The following is a 25,461-nucleotide window of genomic DNA, read 5'->3' as shown; positions in this document are numbered from 1 at the left end:
TGGGTGGATGGATGTATGAATGAGTGGATGGATGGGTGGGTGGACAGATGGGTTGGGGGGAGGATGGATGAATGAGTAGATAGGTGGGTGGAGGGATGAATGAATGGATGGGTGGATGGATGGATGAATGGATGGGCGAATGGATGGATGAATGGATGGATTGATGGGTCGATGGATACAGAAGAAACAGAAAAATAATTACAAATGTCCTCTACAGAGGACGATTTTTCAAATTTTAAATACTACGATAAAATACAGTCAAAATAATTAATAGAATGTTTTAATATGTTGCTAAGAGACTTATTTAGAATATGCCAACAAAATTTTAAATCAAAATTTGCACAATAAAAAGTTTTATGCACTTACTTTGTCTCTCCCCATAAAATGTGCTTCTACTGATGAATGTCATTTTTATGAATGAGAAAAACGTAAGTACAACAGTCCCACCCCTTCACATGTGGCATCATGGAAAGCCCTAAATGTCCTCTCCAGATAAAAAAGGAATTAATTCAGTAGAATGCAGGGGGTGGGAGATATTCTAGTTTAGAAATGTCCTCTACAGAGGACAAAAATGAACTACTGGTAGTCACGAGGATATATATATATATATATATATATATATATATATATATGTGCACACACACATTTAAAATTTTGCCCCCTCAGAGGTAGTCCTGGCCGCCCTTTGTCCCCCCAACTTTAAAACTCTAGCTCTGCCACTGCGTACCGTACCCCCCTACTTTCACCCCTGGTTTCAACACGCATGCACCAAACTCCAGAGATTGCACCAAACTCACAGAGATTGATCCTTGTCCACCCCCCGATGGGAATCCAGTGCAATATTTGGTGGGCGTGGCCTAATTCCTTCACAGCACCTCCTATAATATTTTTTAAAAATCACCCCCCAGCCATGCTTTGTCTCAGAATTATGAAACTTGGTACACATATGTAACTTGTCAGGACCTACAAAAAAGTCTCTTGGAGCCATGGTCCAAACCCAACAGGAAGTCGGTCATTTTGGATCAAAGTCACCCTTCTGTCTATTTTATTGATGTCGTATCTGAGCGAACTTGTCCTAGAGCTTTCAAGATCCAGGCTTCAAACTCAGTCAAGCACAGACTGGAGGCATTGAGGGTCAAAAGTTATCAAAGGAATTTTCCTATGTGGGCATGGCCAAGCCTCAAATCTGGCCATTCTCCATGAAACATCAAGGTGGAATAACTTGCCCTTATTAGTTCCCAGCTGCACCAAACTCACAGAGATCGATCCTTGTCCACCCCCCGACAGGAATGCCATCCATTAGGTGCGCGTGGCCTAATTCCTCCACAGCACCCCCTAGAATATTTTTAAAAATCTGTCTCCAGCCATGCTTTGACCCACAATTTTAAAACTTGGTACACATGTGTATTTTGTCAGGACCTACAAAAAAGTCTCTTGGAGTCATGGTCTCAACTAAACAGGAAGTCGGCCATTTTTTATCATTTTTTGTCAATTTTATTGACGTATCTGAGCGAACTCATCCTACAGCTTTTGAGATCCAGGCTTTCAAACTCAGTCAGCAGAATATTGAGGCACTGAGGGTCAAAAGTTATCAAAGGAATATTCCTATGTCAAAACATGTGGGCGTGGCCAAGCCTCAAATCTGGCCATTTGCCCTGAAACATCAAGATAGAATAACTTCCCCATAAAAGCTCCCAGCTGCATCAAACTTCATTGGTATAGTCACAGAGCAGAGCTCATCACATTCAATTGGTCAATTGGTGACATCACCTTAGCCACGCCCACTTCCAAAAAGAAGTCACCTGTTGGAAGGGAGTATTACTGCAGTTAAAGCAGCTTTTCTTTGTGTTGGAAGAAAGACTGCTCTAAATCATACATGCCTCATCTTATTAACAGTAAACTTGTAAGGCTTGACCTTTGTTAGCCTCTAAACAGCCCAGTAGCTTGAAATTGCAATTCAGATCGACTGCGCTTGTGTCAGGGAGCGCTGCGGAAGATGTAAGTGTGTGTCGCCTGGCGGACAGCTGTGGGAAGTGCTGGAGAGCGTTGGCAGTGGCGAGAGCATGGCGGTGCTGGAACCCCCGCAGTTGCCAATAGGCCTTCGGCACGCTTCGCTGCAAGGGCCTCCAATGCTGCCTGCAGCTTTAATTAACATTGTATTTTTATCATACTACACCAACACTGGTAATCTAACACTTTTGATTATGCTCTGTAGATTTTGATTCATTCCCTAAAAGATTTATTATGGAAAGTATTTTTTCTTTCCGTTTAATATTGACTTTAAATGCTGGCTCTCTAAGATGAAAATACATGTAAAATGTCTTTCTTGCCTAGGAAAAAAACTGTATTGTACAATTACATTGCGGTAGTTTACTGCCAGTCGTCAGTCTTGATTGATGTCTTCTTCTGTTATCACAAATTGGCGGTATCCTACCTATCCTATCCTTTTGGAATAACAGAATGTTACTGCTGGAATTCCGCTGTAAATTTACAGCCATTTCTAAGAGTGTATCTGAGAGATGCGACAGCTATGGCAGTACTGGCTTTCATTGGTTTTTAAACCTGTCCAGGTTTTTAAACTTTATGGGTTTTCCTCCTCTGAAAAGACTTGACATAAGTAAATTGTCAGAAGTCAACAGCAGTTGCTGAGGTTCTCTTTAACTTTTGAGCTTGAGTGAGAACACAAGAAGTAGTGAGAACACAAGAAGTAGCCTACAAGATGTTGGCTCTTCCTCTTTGGGAAGAGAGCAGGAGGTTTCCAGTGCTGAAGTTACCTTACCACCAGCAATATAATTACCTAGCAGAAAGGAAATGCCCTTAATTGCTAACGGAAACAGGAAAAGTGCCAGAAATCTGTTTTGGTCGCAAATGTACCATAACTCCTTGCAGTACAACACTGTAGCCACAAGCAGACAGCTCAGAGAAAGGTAAGGACTTTGCCAGGAGTTTGCCAAGATAACAGATTGTGAGGATCCAGTATCACGCAGAATACGAACTGGAGACTGATCATTAGGCATTCCAGAAAATGAAACTAACCCATCCAACAGAAGGGTTCAAAACATGATCCAGGGGTACAGTCAAGTTCAGCTTTTTCTAGGATATGAGTTTTGTTCTTAATTAAACCCACACCTTTTGGTTTGGTCTGTAAAGAATTATTTTATTTTCATTTCAAAGCCTAACAGTTAGCAATAAGATAACTTGTTTTGAGACAATAGAAACATTCTTTGTGATCTTTTTGTGGCGTTAACCTGGATTGTTCCGCAACTGTTTTAGCAGTTACACTTTCAATGAGCACAAGACTGAAAGGAAGACTTATATGTAAGAACATATTCATCTACTAACAGCAGCAGAAGACATAGAGTTTACCTTTTGCTCATTCAGATGTACAACAACATGCTCAGTTAGACAATTTGTGAACTCCTCTAGTAGAACTAGTTCTCAGAGAGTTAAAATTTACCTTACTTGAAGCACACCGTCAGTCAAAGAGAGTTCCCTTCTTCCTGGCAAACTCTACATAGGTCTGAGTGGGGCTTTACTTAAAAGACCTACATTTTTGCTGGTAAGCCTCAGGAACAAGCTCATCATCTTTCAAAATGGCAGCTTTAACCACCTCATACTTAAGAGGGAGGGCGGCTAAGAGCTCTTGAGCTTTACCATGGATTTTCCACTGTAAACGTAGTGACCAAACATCAGGTGGCCACTGTAAAGCCTGCGCTATCCACTCAAAAGCAGAAAAGTACAAGTCAATTTCTGTCTCTTGGAACTCAGGTACGAAAGCCACATATTTAGTAATGTCAAAGGGTTAGGCCTGTCACAATAACAAATTTTGCTGGACGATTAATTGTCTCAAATTATTGCGATAAATGATAATATTGTTTGATGACCATTTTAAACTGATGTAATGACATAATAATGCAAGCACATCCTGCCCCCCTCCCCAAAAAAACACTTTATTTTCAAAAGAACACTCCACTTTAAGTGTAGCAGCAAAGATATCCTGAAGAGCTGAAAGTAGCTCCTTTTTAAGATTGCTGACATTTCTAACTGCAGCCTCTGACACAGGTGGAGAGGACTAACCACTAGTTGAGGATTCACCAGCAGGAGCAGGCAGTTGGTGAGACTGGATCGAATTTCCTCCTTCAGCAGGCCTTGGTGGCATTTTAGTGACCAAACAAAAAAAATTGTGTACAATGTAAATATTACTTATATCGTTTGAGGTCGAAGCCGAGAAAAAGTGCCTGGCAAAAATCGAAAAAAGAGCCAACCTAAAGGAGACGCAACTCACTGCACCGCCATTCAACCGGAAGTCCTGGTTGCATGTTTGTCATCAAAATGACCTCGTCATAATGCCATCATCGCTTGCATAATACCAGCCTGGTGGCCAATTTGGCACATGAAAGCAGCAGCTGCCTGTTTGATTTTGAAGAGCAATTGACCATTAAGCTGCCTGGGTGAATTGTTCTGCTGTCTCCCAGACCTCAAGCAGCACAAAGCAGGCAGAGCTGTGAGTAAACAATGCCTCAGGCAGCATTTTGAATGAATCTGTGGAGATACATCAGATACTTGTGTAAAATATTATTTACTGAATATTAAAACATGGACATGCAATCTAGAAGATATGCAAAAAGCTTAAACTGACACTTGTACGTTTTCAGCATCTTGACTAATGGCAACTGGAACTTAAAATTTTCCAGTAGCTGTTATGGAATTGCCGTTATTCATATTTCAGGTGCTTCTTGATTTGACTTTTCATTGAAAAAATTTGTGATTTTAGTAAACGTACCATTTTAAAACCATGAGACACCGGGATACCAGCACTAGACCTAATAATCTCACACCACAATATTCTTGGTTTGAGGTAACAATAGCTGTTTGTAAAGAGGAATATTTTTTGTCTTTTTTTCCCATTTTTTCTGAAAATATAAAAATAAAATAAACAGTCATGTTTATTATGTTGAATCTAAATATCTTGGTAAATATTTCAGTGTTTATTACATCCCGAAGACAGTTTAGGGGCTTGGGGGGAGAGTAACAAATAGCCAGGGAGTGAAGAGGCAAAATGTGGAGAGTATAGTTGAAATTTTATTTAAAAATAAGGCAGGAAGAATCTTGAAGGTGGCAGTTTTTCTTTAGGGAAAAATTTAAAGAACAAAAAATAGAGTGTAAATAACAAAATCCAGGGTTTCTAATAAGAAACAATCCTCCAGCAAACTATCCTGGGAGAAACCAGGAACCTGGCATCTTCATCTACACAAGCCTCCACAAAGCTGCAGCACATATGTTGCCCAATTGACCAAGAGGAACTGAGATCTGTTCCCAACCTAGATTCATACGCTGCTCATCAAGAGTCACAGTGGAGTCAGCTGCACCTGCTGAAGCTGTATGAGCTCAGCAGCAATTTGAAATAGGGAAACACGCATGCAGTCACCACTGCACGTAACAATGTTTCTTGGACATTATATTATATTTTCTCTGACTTCAAAATTATTTCAAAAATAAACTCTAAATTGTATAAGATCCCTCCACAAATTTTCAAACACACTGTTGCAAAAACCATATGAGCATTGGATTTCTTACAGAAACTCTGTCAGAGTTCAGCGGAGTTGCAGAGATGCCGATTCGGACACTGGACTTCTGCCAATTAAAACACGGCTATTTAAGCAGCACCCACACACAAAAGATCCACTTTTAGTAATGATGGTGTGTTGACTGATCAGTTTGACTTAGCAAGAATGACTCTGTGCACTCTAAACCCAGGATGAAATATTAATACCCCAATAGAACGCTGTCAGAGTGGAGGGACACATTTTTGTCTGTCGTCAATCCTGGAAACTCCAAACACAATCAAAGGATTTTTTTGTTTGTTTCTTGCTGCTGATTTGTTTGATCATTAGACAAATAAATGACATAAAACAACATTTAGCAACATTAAAGCACAATAACTGATTTATTTATGATTTCTTTTGCAGAAACTGGAGTTACACAATACGCACTCACGCATATAACCGTATCAAGGTGCTCATGTAGCACAAAGGTTCCCACCTGAAGGAAAGTGTGAGCTTTTACAAAAACAACAAGCTGCTTTCATGTGTTTGGTTTTATTTTTTGACCTTTTTAAGTCCAGTTTAATAGCTGCTTGAATTTTTTCTCTAATTACGCAAATGAGTAGCTGGGTGGGTATGCAGGCCCTGCAAGGACGGGGTCTCATTAGAGAACAGGACAGAGTGTTTCTTTAGCCCAGCTCTGGCAGTGCGAGCTCCTGCTGGATGGAAAACAAAACAGGAGAGGTGAAGAGAAGAGGATGAAAAGAAAGAGAACATTGCTTCAACAAGTGTCAGCTAGTCCAAAATCCTCCGTTTACACAGCTTACATGGTCTTTAGTAAGAGTTTGGAAGTCTTCTCTTTTTTTGACAATGTAGTGATTAATATTAACTAATTCCCATGAAGGTTTGCATCTGAAAGTAGGTGAGGTTTCCTCCATAAATCCCCATATTGGATAATCTGTCATCTTAAAACAAACAAACCTCTACATTTTCTCGAAGGTGAAATCTACGAGGATTTGTCTTTAAACACCGAATGTCACTTCAAGCTTTAAAATTATAAAATGAGCTCCAATAAGATATTAATTCTGAAAAACCTCTCTGAACTTTCAAAGAAGAAAAATGTCTGTAGATGATTTTTAGGATTTTAAAAAGTTTTAACTTTTCTCGGGAAAACCAAGAAAAATGTCATGTTTTATTCCTGGTATAATGGGAATCAGCCAGAAACTGCAGATGAAACTTCAAGAAAGAAATTTAAATTAATTAAATGACAGAATGTTCTCAAACAGTCATAAACGAACATCTCCAGGCGATATCTACAGTATTTCATTTTAAGCATCTTTCAGCTTCTGACGATTACAGTTTAAATATCAGTCTCTTTAAATATCAGTCTTTGTTCTATATAGAGCCAACTGTGTTTAAATGTATGCAAAACTTTGTCGATATTCTGCTAATGTCGAAAAAACACAATTTCACAATTGTGACATACTATTAAATAAGAAACACAGTTAAAATCACACGTGAATAAGTTTGTTCATGCAATCATTCATTAGAAACCATGCGGCGCCGTCGTCCTCCAACTACTTCCTGTTGTCTTCTTCAGGTTTCCACTTGTTGATCACATGACTCGTGATGTGAAAAAGGTGTTTCCATTGAAGATTTGTGAAAAACACTAATTTTGATACTATCTAAGTTTAGCACATATGTGCATATGAAATTTTAAACTGGCAAGACCAGCATTATTAAACTGCAATCTCTGTGTGTTCTCCTGAAAATGCACACACTAACTTAACACTAACTTAACATTAACTGTTAAGTTTCCAAAAGTCAATCACAGAGGCTGAAAGAGCTGAAACAGATTAACTGAGAGAGAAGTCCTGCTCTCTCTCATTTTTTACAGCTTGAATCAGCTGCAGACTATAAGAGAACTCAGTTTTCTGTTTTAGTAGCATTTCTGTTTTAAAGCGTGAAACAAAGGCATTCCAGGGTGAATGCCAGGATTCTTTATGCAACAGAGTACAAGAAATCGTAACATTTTATAGTTCAGATATGGCAGTTCAGATATCATTAGAGCTTTTGAGATGCTGTCTAGCTTCTACAAAGTATAAACAATACCTTGTTATCATGGCAACTGTCTGAAAGTGACAAAGAGCTGCATAGCATCCCAGACCAAAAAGAGTAATTTTCCAAAGCTGCAATACCAATAAGTAAAAGAACAAATCGGAACGAATGTAGCAGAGCTGCTGCCACCACGATTCTAGAGTAAAAATGTGTTAAATCTTTAATGTTTCCATTTTAAGATGTTAAACTTGTAAATTAAATCGAGAACAGTTATATCCTTCTTCCGAGAGTTTGACCACAAATGCATGCTTTAGCTTTCCATGGAAAAAGTAAAGCTAAAGGCTATCTACAATTATCATATTTTTATCTTGTTCCTCTTTTTGTGGTTTAGCTTCCTGAATCCTTGGCTCCCGGGTCATTTCCTGCTGAAAGTTTGGGTTCAGCTCTTATTTTGGGAAGAGTCTCTTCCACCAGTGAACTTTGACCTGATGCTTTTGATTTATGGCAGGCTTAAAATTGACCCGAACAGCTAACAGATAAGTCCAATAATAAAAGAGGAAACAACTGTAAGAACAGTGAAAGGCGTAAAAAGTTCAACATATTGTTGAGGTGGAATACATACAATTTTCACATTTAATGAATGAAGTCTGTTGGTTGTAATGTGACGAAATGTGAAAAGGTGAAAGGGGAGGAAAAACTTTGCGAGGCTGGGTATGTTTGATCTCCTAACATAAAATCCAATTTCAGCTATGTTTGGAGTGTCTCTCTATCAGCTGTGCACATCTGGAAACCCAGAGTTTTGCTTATTCCTCTTTGTAAATCAGCTCCAGTTTAGTATGAACAGACATTTAAAAGTCTTGCCACAAATTTTAAAACCTGCACATCAACTCTATGCAGTGGACTGACTTTGTGACGCATGTCAAACTAGCAGATGGATATGAATAATGTAAAAGAATCAGAAACTCTAAACTAGGATGCTCACATGTCATTATGACAACGAACACATGTCTTTTGCAAAATAGTTAACATTATATGAAAGTTTATCCCCATTTGTTTTTCTTTAATGGCTACTTTAGTAATATTTGTCCAGTGCTTGTTTATTCTTGGTAATTTTTTTATGCAAAAGTATTTGTTGCAATTTAAAACTTTAATTTATTGAATTGGGATTTATGAAGTAGCACAAGCCTGATTGTAAAGTGGAGGGGAACAGACATACACTGTAAAAAAGACTAATAAAATCTAGAAATTATTGTTTTCAGCTTTACAGGTTCTACTGTTCTTTATAGACACATCTTTTGCTGCAATTAATGCAAAAGATGCACATTTGTTTCAGAAATGTCTCAACCAGCTTTACATATCTAGAAACTGATGTTTTTTTCTATGCTTTACGTTGTAAAGTTGTTCAGACTTAGTTAAATTGGACTAGGAGAGTGTATGTACAGCAACTTTGCAGATTCTGAATTGGATTAAATCTTAGACTTTGAACCATTTTATAACTTAAATATGTATTCTATTTACAATTCACTGGATTGCATTATCGTGCATCTCAGTAAAGGGGACACAATATAAAATGCTATTTTTGTTATGTGAAATTCATCAATTTAAAATATCCCTTCCTCTTTGCAATCATATGCTTCTTTGAGTTGAACAGTCATACAAAATCCCCAAAAATTTTGTTGTAATTTGATCAAACTTTTTCTGTGTATCAGTTTGCACCTTAAACATTATATTTTAATCCTACATTTCTCTTCCAAGCCTTGTACACTGATGTGCTGAAAAGAGCTAGACAGAAGTAAAAGAAAAAGGGGATTTCTTCCCTTAAGGCAACAGAGCTGTTGGTGGAGTCCTCATTAAGGAGATGAACTTGTGATGAGAGTGACGGAGAGATTAATCGTTCTCAGACAGAGAATGTGAATGATTCTTGGAATAATATCAAACTATTCTGTTTGATTTTGAAATCATGCGTGATGCCTTTTGAAGCGCAGAGGAGTGTGATGTGGTACAGTATTATTAATTGTGAGAATGATAACATGATTAAACGTGTGTGTGTTGCAGGGTGACAGAGTTGATGGGTTACACCCCTGAGGACCTGCTGGGTCGATCGGTCTATGAGTTCTACCACGCCCTCGACTCAGACAGCGTCACTAAGAGCCACCATAACTGTAAGTCACGCATGTTCAAGCTAATTCTCATTTCATTAGAAAGTCTTTACTTTTTCTTTATTTGCGACTAAAAATATAAATTTTACAATCTTCAGAAATCTCTAAAAGTTGTGTTAGAAAGTCCCACAGCCGGACTGAGACTTCAACAGATCCATTTGAAAGCTGGAGATTTCTGGCTGTTAACACATCCTTAAAAAGTCTTAAATTCATGATTCTAACATTGAGGCCTTAAACTGTCTTAAATTCCTTTAGAAGATTTAAGTTAACATTAAATACATTAAATCTCAGGGCTTAAATTTTGTCATGGCATGACTGTTTAATCTTGGATATTCTGTGTGTGTTTTATTTCTCATCTTTATTATGGTCTGTGACTTGAGGCAGTTGAAGCTAGCAGTAACTAGCTGCTAATATAGCTGTGGTAACTGGGTGTTATAACAGCCTAGTTACCACAGCTATTATACCCTAAGAAAGCTAGAGAATACTGGCTGGGATTACGTTATCACGTGGCAGTGTTCGCCACGTGATAACGTCGTGCCCTTATTATCCATTAATAAGGGATAACATTTGTCATCCCTTATTAATAGATGTTTTTTTATCTATTACTGCATTTCTTCAACATTTTATCAGTTTGAGCAAACGTATAACAACATGCGCCAGTGTTTTGATGGTCTTGGTCTCGTCTCAGACTCGACCGCATTTGGTCTCGGTCTTGTCTCGGTCTCGGGCGCTGAGGACTCTGCATTTTATTTCAAGACCAGTCGAGACTGCAACTGTGAAAATATCACTAAGCGCACAGCGTACTGTCCAGTTTATTTGTTAACATCTTTGTTTTCGGTGGATGCAAAACGCACCGATTAAAATCCAAGCAATTACGTGTTTCTGTTATTCCCCCCTCTTCTCCCCACCTTTCACTCGCATGCGGCGCTCCAAGACATGCGCAGTGGTTTTCTCTCAGCGGCAGAAGATGTCTGTCTAATCGTTAGTAATAGAATAGTGCTGCACAAATCGTAAGAAATCCAATGACCACAGCTAACTCAGCATCGCTTCGCTTTCACAGACAGTGGACACAACGTCTAACTTTTTTCGTCACTTAGAAAAGTAGCTCAAAGAAAAGGTAAGCTCCGTTGACATGATGCTAGCAAAGCTAGCTGTATAGAGACACATAAGCATTTCTGATGAAAAAAAGTCACTCACTGTGCTGAATTATTGTGCGGAGATGTTGACTGACTTTTCACACATATGGGACAATGCTGTGTCCAAAAGTCTCCAATATAGTGATGTGACATTCAGAAACAGTCCGATTCTTCCGCACGGCTCTTTACTTATTAGATAGGACTGGAGTGTCACTGAGAGGCGTTGTTCTATCAGATTACCATACGCTGTCAGAATAACATACATGCAGTGAGTACCATGCCTGCATGCGCATTAAGAAGTCCGACCGTCAGAGGAGTTGTCAGTTCACCCTACGCAACAAGTTATGACGAAAATAAGTCATTAAATTGTTTTCAATGATAACTATATAGATATACATGTGTTTTCGTGGTTTCAAAGTGTGTTTAAAGCAGGGTCTGGCTGCAGTTGGAGTCAGCTACAACACATGGTAAAACTTCTTGACCTACTTAACCGCAAAGTCAGGATGCCATACAACTGTTAATAACAGAGTGTATTACGATCTACGTCATGATTCAATGTTGCTGATTAAATGAAATCTTATGGTAATGATGTCTGACAGATATAGCCATGAGTTCGTGCTAAGCGTATGACGATCTGACCTGACAGAACACCAATTCTTTATTCTTGTAATGCTCTGCGTACACTGCAGTAGGTATCATTATTTTATTTAATTATGTAAGTTGATATTTTTTCAATTAACAAATAACTAAAACACAAGAATGAAAGAGCATGCACATTGCTCTTTGATTGTTTTCTTTCAAAGTGGCAGCTGTAACGTGTGCAATGGTGTCAGACTGCCTGACTTCATGTAGCGGGAGAGAGGGAGAGAACAGTCACGATAAGCGTCTTGTGCTTGGTTACTTCTTGCTTGTTGCTCCTTGGTCAGTGTTCATAGTTGGCCGTTATTTACCATCCGGGCATTGCCTCAATTGCTATGTTTAATGGTGCAGACAGTGGTGGTTTCTGACATGAGCAAAATGGGCAAACGCCCAGGGCATTATCTTTTTAGGGATGGCCCGAGACCACCACGGATTGTAGCACAGAGATGGAATATTTAATATTTGTAAAATGTATTAAGTATTTAATATCTAAGTGTTTTTATGGGAATATGGATCTTTCAGATCAATTTGAGAAGCAATTTTGATCATATTTTTTATTGTGTCATGTAGTATGGGCCGCTGGTCTTGGTCTTGACTCGGTCTCGACTTCCCTCGGTCTTAGTCTTGACTTGGTCTCGGACCCTAAAAGTCTTGGTCTTGTCTCGGTCTCGATACACTCTGGTCTTGGTCTTGTATTGGCCTCGGGTTAGGTGGTCTTGACCACAACACTGACAGGCGCTTCAATCCAAAAATGTTATGATTTCTTTATCCAAAAATAATCAAGAATGAATCAGAAAAGCACTTGAGAGCAAATTATTTCCCTTAAAAATGTCTCATCAAGCTTATAAAAAAACTATAAAGAGATATAAAAGCTCAGAGTTGCAAACTAAATTGTATCTATTATTATACTGTGAGTATATTTGTGATCAAATTAATCATTTTTAGAAGTTTAAATGTCCCTTGTTCTTATCTGCTGGTTGAGCAAATGACTGAGAGTTTGTTGTGAGAAGCTGGCAGGTTTTATACCTGATCACTTCTACGTCTGTTTCTATGTTTCTGGTATCTCTCTCTCTCTCTCTGTCTGTCTGTCTGTCTGTCTCTCTCTCTCTCTCACTCTCTCTCTCTCTCTCTCTCTCTCTCTCTTGGTGGGTGGGTGGGTGTGTGTGCAGAGTGGGGCATTAAGATGTCTTTAATCAAATTAAGTGAAGCCACTGATGGCCTGATGAGGTTTGCACACCTCTGATGCCACAAACCCAAAACCAGTGGAGGTGGTTAGGGGGGGAAATGGGTGGGGGGACCAGGTGCCCTCTTCTACAATGTAATGACACTGTTTGTTTGTTTGTGTGCATCTGTGTGCCAGTGAGGATCTGAGGTGTCAGGGTTTTTCTCTGTACTGACAGGAACGCTCGAACCAGCACAACCCCCTGAAACATAACCTGTGGTCTGAAGGGAAAGACAAAAACATTTGAAGATAAAACGTCTCCAATAGATTTCTGCCATTGATTTAGATAGATAACAAAACGACAACATTTGAGCTGGTAAACAGAGAAACTTCTGGTCATGTTTTATGGTTGAACTCACACAACGTTTCTCTTCAAGAACAAAATCTATCATCTGTTTTCTGATGAAGTTAAGGAACATTTTCATATGAAGCTTTAAATTTTATAGCAAAGAAAGTTTTAACCAAAAGAGAGGGGAAATATGTTTGGATCTAATTATGAAAAATAAACTAATATTATGAGAAAAGCCATACCAGCTAAATGTTTCCTTTTACATAATGCCATTTTACTGTGGAAATTCTGTCCAAATTTAGTTTAAAAAAACAATAAAACTAACCAGAACTGGTGGTGAGGTCCAACGTTTGGAGGCTTTTGGTACCTTCCCGAGAACAGACGTTCCTGCCAGGCATGTCCTTAATGATTGGAAAAGACTTGAAAGGAGGAGAGGAGAGGCTTTGAATGAAGTGAAGATCTGTGTTAGAACTGCATCTGTAGCAATAAAGTTTGATCTGGTTTGAATCTAAAATTTAAAGAAGCAGAAGTCTTGTCTGACTTGTGGGAAAACATGGGAAAAATGAGGAGCGCAGAACATATGGAAAGACAAAAGTGTCATGTTTCAATTATTTTATAAGTACCAAAACTGATATTTATGCATGTGAAAATACATCTAGGACAGTCTTTCTCAAACTGTGGTCCCCAGACCACTAGTGGTCTGCAAGGTACTGCATGTAAACGACCGTTTATTTGCTGTGACGTGAGCTCAAATTGTGAGTAAACTCAGTAAACTAACTCATTTAGTTTACTGTGTTGATGTGTCACTCACTAGCAACTGGATTCCTTTGAATGATTAGAGGTCGGAATTGCTCAGGTTAGAATTGTTCTTCGTTTTTCATGAATTTGCTTGGTAATGCTATGCTTTCAGATCAACAGCTATTGTTATTTTTGTTTAATTAAAATTATTACGTTAAATGAACACAATAAATGAATACAATTGATAGAAATGGGTTAATTTTCAGTCATGAATTTTTATATTTAATGGTGCACCTCTCTCGACCCCACTAAGGGACAAGGGTGTAAAGAAGATGGATGGATGGATGGATGGATGGATGGATGGATGGATGGATGGATGGATGGATGGATGGATGGATGGATGGATGGATGGATGGATGGATGGATGGATGGATGGATGGATGGATGGATGGAATGGTGCAGAAAAGGATTTTTTGTCTCTGTTAAAGCAACTGAAGTCTATTTTTCTTTAATTGTGCTTCTAAATCACAAATAGTTCTAAATGTTATTAATGCACATAACACTTGGTAATAAAGAACAACTTCTTTCCATGTGTTTGACGTCATTGGAAAGCTTAGACACTTTTAGAATACCGTATTTTCTGCATTATAAGGCACACCTAAAAACCTTCAATTTCCTCAAAAGCCGACAGTGCACCTTATAATCCGGTGCGCCTCATATATGGACCAATATTGAGCCACAACAGGTCTATCAACTATGGTAAGCAGCCACCGACTTCATTTTGCCCGTAGAAGAAGAAGTGCGCGGTGCATGCTGGGATAGTTGTCAGAATGCTGGTTTGTTAAAGTTTGACTGACCTATCTACCTACGGACCTGATAATCAGGTCGTCTGCAGATCATTTAGCACCACGTTCTCCACGAACATGCTGTGCGCGAAGAAGGGTGACCATCGTCCGGCCACGCCCCGGCCCAGTCGCGGAAGGCTCTCCTCGCCGACCAAGGGGTGAGGGTGCGGGGAAGAGAGACAGAGGCTGTGGCGGCAGCGTGTCGGTTGGTCTGTGTTACCCAGAAAGCAGTTGGGCACAATATCGCAACACCAACACTGTGAGTGAAACAATGACTGGGGCCGCCTGCTATATAAAGTACTCAGGGACCACTTCTTTATTATTACACATCCACATTTGTACGGTACGGGTGACAACCCTAAATGTAGCGTCTATTCTATGCGCCTTATAATGCGGTGCGCCTTATATATGAAAAAAGTTTTAAAATAGCCCATTCATTGAAGGTGCGTCTTATAATCCGGTGCGCCATATAGTGTGGAAAATATGGTATGTAAATAACTCAAAAAGCCCAAGTAGATGTGTTCATGGCTTTGTTGTGGCCAGTCACATTTACCAAACAGCACCACTCTTCAAATTAGGATGAACAAAGAAAACAACAATATTTGAGTTAAGAGACTAATATTTTAATTTCAAGTTGCATTATATATTGAGATGTGTTATTGCAGGGGCAATTTCAGGGTAGGTGGTCCGTGACTGTTTGTTCAATGGGTTAAGTGGTCCTTGGCCTGAAAAAGTTTGAGAAACACTGTTGTAGGAAGAAGTTACTAAATCGACAAACAATATTTTTGCTGTTCTTCATTTTATTTATTTATTTATTTGTCTTTTTGCGCTGAATAGAAAACAGAAAAATACAAGAAATTGTCTCAAAGAAATGAATGAAAGAAATTAAAGAAATAAAAAAACTTCTCAAAAATAAATATTTGTTAAGCTGAACTCAATGGAAACCTCAGGTTTATATTTTTTAATCAAATTTTCTCAAATAAACGTCTTTGATGATTATTTTTCTGGATTTTTTCTCATATTTTCTTTTAGTTTTTTTTTTTGTATGAAGTATTTTATCAACATTAATATTCCCAAATTCTTCTCAAAATATTTGTTTTAAATAGATTTGTTAGCAGTTTTTATGTAATTTTTCTGTTATTAATATTAAAATACCCAAGAATTTGTCACCTCATCGGAAACCTCTGATAAATCCTGCATGGATGGATTCTTAAATCCGGTCCAGAATGAGACCAGTTTTGTAGGAACCACGCAGGCCCTTTAAATCTAACTTTTCTCCATCCTGTTGGGAAACAGAAACATTTACAAAACGTTTATATGAAAATGTGTAGAAAAATGCATGAAAATTCAGGGCAACCAACAAATTTATGCTTGAGTAATATATAATCAGTGATTCTGGTGCTTATGATGTAGTTCAGCTCCAAGGGGTCTCCAAACATTAGCTGGCTGGAAGCTAACCAGATAAAAAGCGCTCTCTGTCAGCATAACTCTGCTCTCCCAGCCAACGTGAGCAGCCTGTTGATCAGCACATAGAACAGCGTCCCTGCTGTACATGCAGCGCTGGCCTAAACGTCCTCAGGGAGTCACTCAGACACACACACCCACAGTGGGTGTGTACACAGTGGCCTAATGTACGTGTTTTGACCAGTCATGCTTCTTTCCCACGCCAGCGCTGAACCCTGGACTGAAGCCAGCAGATCCCGTTCTCAGCTTAATATTAAAGTCAAACATCTAGCTTTGTCATGCTAACACACATTTGGTTGATCTGGGACTCTTTGCAACAGATGCTTGTGAGATGCTTTTGAATAAAATGATTGGGCAAAGTCATGATTCTGAGTCAGTTAAAATTTTTGAAGTAGTTCCCTTAAAACCAGAAACATAAGTCCAGTTTTACCGAAGTAGAATGTGTCTGATTTTTTTTTTTATCACAAAGAGCACAGCTAAGTCAATCTTTTAAAAATAGAAACCTCCAAGACATTGGTACCACAGTTAAAGCATGAAAAATGAGCCTAAACCAGTGTGCCCCAGCCATGGTTCTGAAGGTGCCGCATGCTTGAGGTGTTTCATTCAGGCCAGATGATTCCAGCTGATGGCTGATTAACAGGCATTTGCTGAAGTCAATAATCTGAACCAAAACGTTGTTCTGGTCAGAAAAAATCCAAATACAATCTGTGGAAACACTAAACGTCACCCTGAACACACAATCTTCACCATGAAACATCCCCTGGGGACTTTTTTCAGCCAGAACAGAGAAGATGATTAGAGTTTACATGGAGATAAATGCATCAAAAGGACAGGAAAAACCCCTAGTCTTCTGTTGGCTCTAGGACAGAGTTTCATCTTCAGAGAAGGACCTAAACATCCAGGCAGAGCTACAAGGAACAGTTTAGATTGAAGCGTATCCCAGTAACGGCCTGATCTTTGACAAGACTTTTGAAAATGATTTTCTCAAACAATTTATATTCAACTACAGTTCTGTAGCTGAATATAAATCAGTTGTGGTGATGAACATGAGTGCTATATATATATATAATATATATATATATATCCACTTTTTTCTCTGCAGTGTGCAGCAAGGGTCAGGCAGTGAGTGGTCAGTACCGTATGCTGGCCAAGAACGGCGGCTACGTCTGGGTGGAGACTCAGGGAACCGTCATTTACAACAGCCGTAACTCTCAAGCTCAGTGCATCATGTGCATCAACTACGTCCTGAGGTAGTGAAGACTTTCTGAGCAAAATGCCTGGAAGAGTTTGTTGTTCTGACTCCTGGAAGCTTACTGTTTGTTCTCACACGGTGCAGTGACGTGGAGGAGAAGTCAGTCATTTTCTCCTTGGAGCAGACAGAGGCACTGTTCAAGCCGCCAAATATGAGCAGCTTCTTCACCACTGAAGGAGCCAGCAAGAACGCAGAATCAGGAGCTTCTCTCTACAAGAAGTTCAAGACAGAGCCGGAAGATTTGGCTCAACTGGCTCCGACTCCTGGAGACACCATCATCTCCCTCGACTTTGGTCAGTTTGAACCTCTGACAATTTTCTGGAAAACTTTTGGGATGTTTTTGCTCTCAAAAAAGACACTATTTGTTTCACTTTTGTTTTCTTCACCTTAGGTTGCACTGAGTTTGAGGAGTCCCAGCAGCCAGCGTCTTTCACCCCAGTGTCTTCTTCGCCCATGCCCCCTCCTTTATGTTGGACAATCGAGAGCCAAAAGCCGGCTCCTGTGGCCACAGCTCAGACCCTGGCTCCAGCTCCTGGGGACGCACCTAACAGAGCTGGGGCATTCACTGTGCAGCAGAAACCTCCACCGGGCAGCGCCACCCCGAGCCTCAGCAGCTGCTCCACGGTGAGGAGGAGGATGATCAGGAGGAAGACTGAGAAGCCCCATTGTTTTGTTGAATGGCTTAATTAGGCCGCCACTGGTTGATTGAGTTTATATCCTGGATTATTCGGTCTGTGTTCAGTGAGGTCAATCAAAGCGGCCAAAGTGTGTGAGAATATCGGGGGTGGAAGTTTGGATGGATCAGACTGTTAGCTTTCAATGGAGCCTTTGTCATGACAAATCTTCTGCTCCTCTTCTTTTCTCTCATGTCTTTTACCTCTTTGTCCGTTCTCCCGGCTTCTCCACTCATCTCATTTTGCCGTTTTCCGTCTGCAGCCCAGCAGCCCAGGTGATTACTACAGTTCAGTGGAGAGTGACCTGAGGGTGGAGCTCACTGAGAAGCTGTTTGCTCTGGAGACTGAGGGAAATGACAGCACTGCACACACAGAGGTGCAACGCATCATATCCAGTGGGAACCAAACATCCACTTCAGGGTTTAACAACAAAAATCAAGGCAGAATTATTCCATTTCAGGGCCGTAATGCTAAAAAGTATTTAAAATGCTTTTTAGAACATTTTATAAATCTCTGTTAGTGTACAGTTAACTAGTTGAGAATTTTAACTACCAATAATCAAATATAGCTTACAATTAATAAAACAAAAAATAGCCTGTTAGGCCAGGTGCCAGGCTGCCGAGCAGATGCTAACTTTAGCATTATTATATTATTATCTTTTTCCTCTCCGATTGAGCATTTTGTTGTTAAAAATAAATCTAAAGAATATGTAAACGGTCCAAATGACTAAAATGGGAAACATTTGTTCTGAGTTGAGAATGTTTTAAGACGCTTTAAAGGTCGGAGTTTTAGACAGATTTTACAAAAGGTAAACATTGTAAAACATGAATACAGTGGAGCCCAGATATTCATGACGGTTTGGGACCACAGTCATCTGTGAAAAACTGAAATCCAAGAATACTTCATTACTGGCATTTTTTTTAGCTATTCCTTATCTGCCCCACCAGTGCATGAAATGTGACAACATTCACCTCTTTTCTATTAATATTCACCACCCCACGCACTGATACTATTACTGCTCAGTAAGATGACATTACTTTTAGGGTTTACCTTCTTTCTTTTACATACTCCACATAAAGATTAGATCTAAATAAACCTGTGCTACACATAAATGTAACAACAAAATTATTCTCAAGTTATTTCTCCTTTTTTTGCTTAATGCGCATCCAAATTCTGCCAGATGAGCAATTAAAAACTGGTAGAAGCTTCTATCAACTTATTTCATCCTTATCACTCAACTTTGTCTGATAAAGGAATTATCAGACAAACTTTACCACAGGAATTAGTTTGTTCAGCAACTATTTTCTGTTTTACTTCAAAATAAGAGTAGAATATTATGTCAGACACCAGACAAAGTCATGCTGGCAGACTTTGACTAGAAATGCTGCAGAGATTTAATGTCAGTAAATGTTCTGGCTCTATATCTTATAAAGTGAAGTTCTTAATCCACTAATTATTAGCAATCTCTACTAACTCAAACTCATGCAATTTGAAATAATCCATTGCTACTTAATAAACACAATTTGGTCATTGTCAAATTGTTACAGGATTCCATAAATTAAAATATCTTCTGTATCAGTTTGTATTTATATTAATGTGATTTTTTTTTTGCTATTAATGTTTTAGTTGAGCGTAACCTTTTACCCATTTTGTTTGTTTCTTCTTTTACAGGAGGATTTGAGTGACTTGGATTTGGAGACTCTGGCTCCTTACATCCCGATGGACGGAGAGGACTTCCAACTCAATCCGATCATTTCGGAGTCGGAGCCCCTGAAAGCGGCTCAAGTGGGGTCCCTAGGTAGTCTGAGCAACCTCAACATCCACCAGAGCTGCAACAATGTAGCCAGCCTCTTCCAGCCACTCACCGGCCCCCCTCAGCCTCAGAACCGCTACCAGCCGCAACCGCAAGCATCCTGGGCCACGGGTGGGAGGAGAAGCTCCAACCCGGGCGCCATGGAAATGCGACAGAGGTTGTGCATGATGCCCCCGATACGGAACCCCCCTTTCCAAGGCCTGGCTGGCACACCGTTGTCTTCCATGCAGTGGCCTCCGGACCCAATAATAACCTACCAACAGCGGCAACGTCCGCCAAAGGCCTGTCTGATTGACGACATGTCGGGCGAAGAGCACCCGTCCTGCCAGCAGAACACATCACATCTAGTGCACAAACAGAGGTGAGGTTGCGTCAGAGCACATTTTATTAAAGCTGCAGTGTTTAACTTTTATAAAAAATGTTTTTTTTTTACATATTTCTTATCTTCATGTTGTGATAGTATGAGATGGATAATCTGTGAAAAAACTGAGCTTCTCTCTGTGTCAACTGCAGTCAGAAACAGCCAATCAGAGCCAGGAGGCGGGTCTTAGCATTGCCAAATACTCTCGTGCTCAGAACCCTGCCTTTTCAGCTGGTTTTCCACAAAATAGCCTGCCACAAATGCTAAGGCTAGTTAGCATAGCAACTCATGTTTCCTGGAACAGTGAGTTATTTCTCCACCAAGAGCAGCATGCATGAGGATGATTGACAAGATTAAGCCCCTCCTCCTGGCTCTGATTGGTTGTTTTTGGTGGGGAGTTGTGTTTCTTTAGATGGCAATAAGAGGTGGAGAGATTGATGTTTTCACAAATAGGGTACGGACTTCCGTTTTAGCACTTCCGCATTTTTATGCCACACAGAATGGTTCCGGTGCACAGGCAACAGTATGTTAACAATAGCTCCTCAGTCCTGCAGGACTATTAATGATGCCTATAGAATTATTCAAACGTCCTGAAACGCTCCAACAACAAAGGATTTAAGCTGGATGTGTCAAAACGTATTAACTTCGAAGGTAAGTTAATAAATTGTTTGTATTCATCATAATGCCTCATATGTCTGATGTAGCTAACAGGGGCAAGCTTACAAAGGTGCTATGTAAATGTTAAGTGTTTTGATTATCTGTGCATTGTGCAATCTACATATCTATGCTTTATAGATAGATAGATATATATCTATATAAACATATATAGATCTGTCTATATTGTGCCCAAGCTATCAGTCGAAGCTTCCGAATGTAGCATCTAATTCGGAAAATAGCTAAAGGGCGATTACACTTAATTTTTCACTATCTTGAGCTTTTTTAATGTGTTGTATTTTAAAAACTATAACACCTAGACATTTCAAACCTAAGTAGATTGTTCTGTACTAACAGCAGAATAAATAAAACATTTGTGAAACCTTCTGATTTGTGAAATTTGTAAAATGTCAATAGATTCCAGAACACATTAAATCTCAATTATTAATTTGGCATTATTTATCATTTTAACTTTCCGTTTTCTTTTTTAAAATTTTTATTATAGTTGGAGTTGGACAGTTCTGTTTGATGGCTTCCTGGAGGGAGATTGGCTGAGCTATTGTTGCCAACAACTTTTCTCCTGCTATTAACGTTTTTGCTTTTCTTTATATAAAGTATTTCTATCAGTTACTCTTTTTTCGTTTTGTATACAGTATTTGTTTCTACAGTATTTTTTTATTTTTACCTTAATGCTTACCTGGTCAGTTGAGGTGGAAATGTACATCCTCTTGATTACTGACAAATGTCAGAACCACATGGACTGAGCTGGTTACATCAGATCAATCTGAATCTTTATTTATCATTAAAACAGCTGTAATTTTAAGACATTGTTATAAAATTTCATCTTTATTCTGCTGTAAGGATGACTACATTCTTGCAATTAAAATTTATTGTATCCTGACCGTAATGCTCCCTTATACAACTCACTGAACAGATGATTGAAATAAAGGCACTTTTTAAAAGTATTTTCTGTGATTTTATTATAGAAATTGAGGACGGGAGGAATCGATTAAATCAAATCTGGTATGAAAAAAAATCTTGTATCATCCAGCCTTATTCAGCATATTAAATTATATGACTAACAACATATTACTTAATTACTTTATTAATTTCTTTGCTGGTATGACCTAAATGTGTTACATTTTAACATCTCACTTAAATTCCTGATCTACATGCAAATACTTGATATAACGTAAACACTGAGAAAAGGGGAAAAAGTTTGTGTAATGTAGAGAATTACAAATGAGATAAAATTTTATTGTGGGTACAAACAGGATAGTATACCAGGAAGTATATTATATATATAATATACTTCCTAGCAGCTAATCAGACATCAGACTTGTTTTGCCTTTACTGGTGATGAAAACTCGTCACTCTGGAGGAGAGGAAGACCGGCTCAGTCCCGTCCAGGATGACTGCAGTGTCAGGGTAGCCAACAAAGTCTGCAGGTAGATTTTTGCATATCTGGTGCTCTGGCTTCAAGATCATAGTTTAACCAAGTACTGTAAATAAAAAGTCAAGTACTGTAAATAAAAAGTTAGTCCACGTTGTGATTATCCGGCAGACCATGGACTGATGGATGCTGTCAGCTGGTCCAGGTGCTTGGATCCAGTGGAAGAAAGGTAATCGGCACAGAGGCTCAATCATGATTCAGAAACGCATCACGAGGTGTTACGATGCAAACCTGAAAAATTAAAAAGAAAAAAAAACTAAGTGTCCATATTTAGCTGCACAACGTAATCAAAACGAATAAATCCTCAGCTCTTTTTGAGAGTTTCGCTTGAAAATAAATTGACAATATCTCAGGAAATTAAATGTGTAAGTGAAATAGTTCTAGTATCACAAAGAAACTGCAAAAAATGTTTCAGAGGTGTAATAACACTGAAGTTACTGAGTAAGAGTGAACTAAAATACTACTTAGAAAATGCATGTTAAAATCTGAATACTCTTTTGAAAGTGTGCAGCTGAAATTAATTTAAACTACTAGCAGGCAAAGCACAGTGTTCGCCTAATATCTGCACCAACAGTAATACAAAAAATGATGCATATAAGAGGCACTAGTTTATAAAAGTCGAGGCAAACCTAAGTTTGCCATTTTAAAAACAAAAAGCAGCAGGAGGATGTAACTTCATAACCTCATTTTTTAAGCAGAATCTCAGAGGGGAAAAAAGAGAAATTACGTTGTGTAACGCAAGAACAAATTATAGCAGCCAAGTGGAAAAATTCACTCTAAAGTGGATTATAATTATGAAACAGATTTGTACCATTTGTTCTGTGGGTTTTTTATGTGGGTTGGTGCCACTTAAACTGCTGTAAAGCGAAGGTTTTGGACCTTAATCTGACTGACTAATTCGGGTTGAAGCATTGCTGCTCTCTGCTGTTCTTAAATTACCTGCTCGGTATCGGAGGGGCTCGTCGCTCCGACTGCATGTTAAATGTATTTTATATAATTGTCACATAAAAAAAGCTAAGGAGTTGCCTAAAAATAATTTCATACTCCGTATAACACAAACGAAAACATCAACACACGTATTGACTCACCTTGTGCCGAATCGCTGCCTCTGTTCACAGCCTGTTCCCGTAGCAGTGGGTTTCCTCCGGCATTATTTTCCTCCAACAAATTAATCCAGTGAGCGAAGCACGTACAGCTGCCTTTTAACCTCCGTCTTCCCATTTCTGACGCTGGATCTTCAATATCCTCAAGCTTTGAAATAGCAGGCAGCTACAAACCGGGTGTTAGCTGTAGTGGCTAAGTTTTGGCTACAGTCCTCTGTCGCCTAAATATCAGCAGGAAAATGAAAAAAACTAAGCACCGGATGGTACCGGCTAACACAACGGCACACCACAAAACTCGGTTGTTGTACCAGTAGCTCACAGATATTTTAAGTTTTGCGTCTTTTTCATGGTAGAGATCTTGCAGCTTTGGGTAAAAACAATAGGAGCAAGCAGGACCCGGAACCAATCTATGTGGCATAAATTCAAACGGAAATACGTCACCACCTCTCGTGGCATATACTCTATTACTTGTCTCATATCAAACTGTTACAACAAGGTGACAACAAGCAAATATGATAAAATCATATTTTTGTAAAAGTTACTTACTGCAGCTTTAAGAGTTTTACACCATGTTCCAAAATATTATGAAAATTGGATTTAAGTGTCATAAAGATTTAATTTTTGTTGTTCCATTAAATTCGTAGATCTCAGGGTTCTTTGAGTCACTATAATAAATTTCAGATACCTATGCTTATTAGTTTGCCAGGTGATCTCAATTAAAGGAAATCTACTTAAGAAAGATGTTCCACATTATTAAGCTGTCTTCAGGTTTCAAGCAGTATGGGAAAGAAAAAGGATTTCTCTGCTGCCAAAAAGCATCAGATCTTGTCTTCAAATTAAGAGAGCAGCTGTTAAAATACCTTTACAAAGCAGCAAACAGTTATTTGAAGCCGCTGGTGCCTCTGGAGTTCCATGAAAATAATGGTGTAGGATCCTGCGAAGGATCAAACCCTGTAGTAGCATAAATCTACTATTTAGGGCACCATGAACCAATGCTCACAAGCAGAAATGGTTGCAGTGGACCCAGACATACATGAAGACTAAGTTTAAAACAGTTTTGTTCACTGATGAATGCTGTGCAACCCTGGATGGTCCAGATGGATGGAGTAATGGATGAGCGGTGGATGGCCACCACGTCTCAACAAAGTTGCCACTGCGAGGTGGTGGAGTCCTGCTTTGAGCAGGAATCATGAGGAGAGAGCTGGTTGCCCCCTTTAGTATCCCTGAAGGATCACTTTCTTCCATGGCATAAAAAGAAGAACTGTACTTTATGTAGCAAAATCATCTTCATGCATGACAATGCACCATCTCATGCTGCAAGGAATACATCTGTGTCATTGACTGCTATGGGCATAAAAGGGGAGAAACTCATGGTGGCTCAAGCAGAAACTATCCACAAACTCACAAGTTCAAGAAGGTGATGTCGTATAAGGAGTCTTATGTTAATATGTAACTAGATCTGTTAAGATATTTTTGATTGAAATAGCTTTTAATTTCAGTAAATGTGATCACTTAATGCTGCACATTCAAAAAATGACATTTTGCAGTTCCTTAAAACTCAGAATGTGTTCATGAATATTTGTATTTATTGGTTTGTAAAGGTCCATTGATAATTTTGTGCAAGCCTACAAAGAACTGGATCCAGCAAGAGTGGCCATGAATAACAGCATCAAGCGTACCTTCAACCAGATGGCACTGGTGAGTTTTCCCTATAAAGTGATGCTCCCATTTTGCGGCCAATTTTTTATTTTATTTGATCCAATAATTTTTTCTTTAACAACTATAACTGGCAGCTTTTACAGTCTTTTTTAGTGGTCATTATTCACTAAACTACTCAGGCGTACTGCGCTCCAGTTAGCGTAAAGGTCCATTTTTACCACCGCATACAGTGTGTAGATTAAAAGATATGGTGGGAAACAAGGCAAGGCAACTGCCACCCCCTGTCACCCTAGTAGATCAGCTCCTGACCTATACCTGGCCAATTTAAGTACAGACAAGGGGGAAATTATTATTATTTTTTTTATATTTAATTAAAAACCATTGAAGTACAAATGACCA

The 25,461-nt window shown here is 39.0% G+C and overlaps 1 protein-coding gene and 1 long non-coding RNA gene across 4 annotated transcripts in view; both read left to right on the top strand.

Moving 5' to 3' along the window:
• Positions 1–25,461, top strand: part of epas1b (endothelial PAS domain protein 1b) — a 123,503-nt gene that overhangs the window by 92,703 nt on the left and 5,339 nt on the right. For all 3 annotated transcript variants that reach the window (XM_081616070.1, XM_081616072.1, XM_081616071.1), the window contains 7 exons: positions 9,657–9,763; positions 17,196–17,343; positions 17,430–17,638; positions 17,737–17,969; positions 18,282–18,395; positions 19,691–20,193; positions 25,005–25,101. In XM_081616070.1, coding sequence (XP_081472196.1) covers positions 9,657–9,763; positions 17,196–17,343; positions 17,430–17,638; positions 17,737–17,969; positions 18,282–18,395; positions 19,691–20,193; positions 25,005–25,101 — 1,411 coding nt within the window. The remainder of the gene's footprint in view (positions 1–9,656; positions 9,764–17,195; positions 17,344–17,429; positions 17,639–17,736; positions 17,970–18,281; positions 18,396–19,690; positions 20,194–25,004; positions 25,102–25,461) is intronic.
• Positions 20,201–21,812, top strand: LOC145555022 (uncharacterized). The gene is made up of 2 exons (XR_014091072.1): positions 20,201–20,844; positions 21,353–21,812. It is a non-coding gene; the product is annotated as an uncharacterized LOC145555022 (long non-coding RNA).

Source organism: Poecilia reticulata, chromosome 15 (assembly GCF_904066995.2).
Source record: "Poecilia reticulata chromosome 15, P_reticulata-male-v2, whole genome shotgun sequence".
Taxonomy (NCBI): domain Eukaryota; kingdom Metazoa; phylum Chordata; class Actinopteri; order Cyprinodontiformes; family Poeciliidae; genus Poecilia; species Poecilia reticulata.
Note: the sequence above shows the minus strand (reverse complement) of the source record. Positions and strands in the feature narration are given on the sequence as shown.